Consider the following 1,011-nt stretch of genomic DNA (forward strand, 5'->3'; position numbering starts at 1 on the left):
ATGAGTTGGCAGTACAGCGGCTCTGTCACGAAGTCCACCGCTGAACTTCAACGCCTCGTGAACGACGTCCTTCTCGATCCCCGCTTTGAGAAGGACGACCTCCTCGGCTTCAACGCCCCTCGAGAGAAGCATCGCCTCGACGGATATCGAACGACCTCAGGCGCGTTTTCCGCGAACGACGGATGGCATGAGCTAGAGGTTGAGCTTCACCTCCCCAAGGAACGCGTCATGCACGACAGCGAGGCGTCCACTGAGTCCTTTTTCGTTCATGGCATCTGGGCACGTAGCCTTACCGAGGTCGTCAAAACCGCATTCCAGGACATCATCTCCCGCAAGTATCATTGGTTTCCACATCAGCTTTTTCGCCGACTGTCCCCTCTCGCGCCCCTCGAACGGATGTACACAGATGTGTATAACTCTGATGCCATGCTTGAAGAGCACAACGAGATCCAGAAGATGACGCGCCACCCTGACGATCCCCCGGACCTAGAGTATGCAGTATGCGCCCTCACCGTCTATTCAGATTCTACCCATCTTGCTCAATTCGGAACGGCTTCCTTATGGCCCATTCACGTACTCGTTGCAAACCTCTCCAAATATTTCCGCCTCAAACCGACGATGTTCGTGGCACATCATCTCGCATACGTTCCGACTGTACGTCCTCGCGTATACCGCCTGCCTTACGCAGCTGATGTCGCGGCGACTAGGCGCGTAGACTCGGGTCGACGTTCGGCGACGACCCCGTAGGCGAGCGGCGAGGAGCCGAAAGGGGGAAAAGCGAGGGAGAGAGGGATAAACGTATCAGAAAACTCGACGGGGCAGAGCGGCGGGCGGCACGAAGGCACGAGACCGACGAAAGCTAGTCTTCACGCAAGCAGCGACAGACTAGTCCCAATGACCAAGTTATACATTAGCAATCGAAGAGAGATACAACGCTATGGTCACTCACCTAGTCCCAATGACCAAGAGGTCGAGATGGGGACTAGGGAGCGCCTAGGGGGGTCCTTATAT

The 1,011-nt window shown here is 56.0% G+C and overlaps 1 protein-coding gene across 1 annotated transcript in view; it reads left to right on the forward strand.

The window, feature by feature from the left end:
• DICSQDRAFT_72089 (uncharacterized protein) overlaps window positions 1-1,011 on the forward strand; it is a gene marked incomplete at both ends in the record, with an annotated part of 7,931 nt that continues 6,920 nt past the window's right edge. Inside the window, one exon of the mRNA XM_007371049.1 lies at window positions 1-654. Within this exon, the coding sequence (XP_007371111.1) occupies window positions 1-654 (654 nt within the window). The remainder of the gene's footprint in view (window positions 655-1,011) is intronic.

The sequence above is a fragment of the Dichomitus squalens genome, assembly GCF_000275845.1.
Source record: "Dichomitus squalens LYAD-421 SS1 unplaced genomic scaffold DICSQscaffold_86, whole genome shotgun sequence".
Taxonomy (NCBI): Eukaryota; Fungi; Basidiomycota; class Agaricomycetes; order Polyporales; family Polyporaceae; genus Dichomitus; species Dichomitus squalens.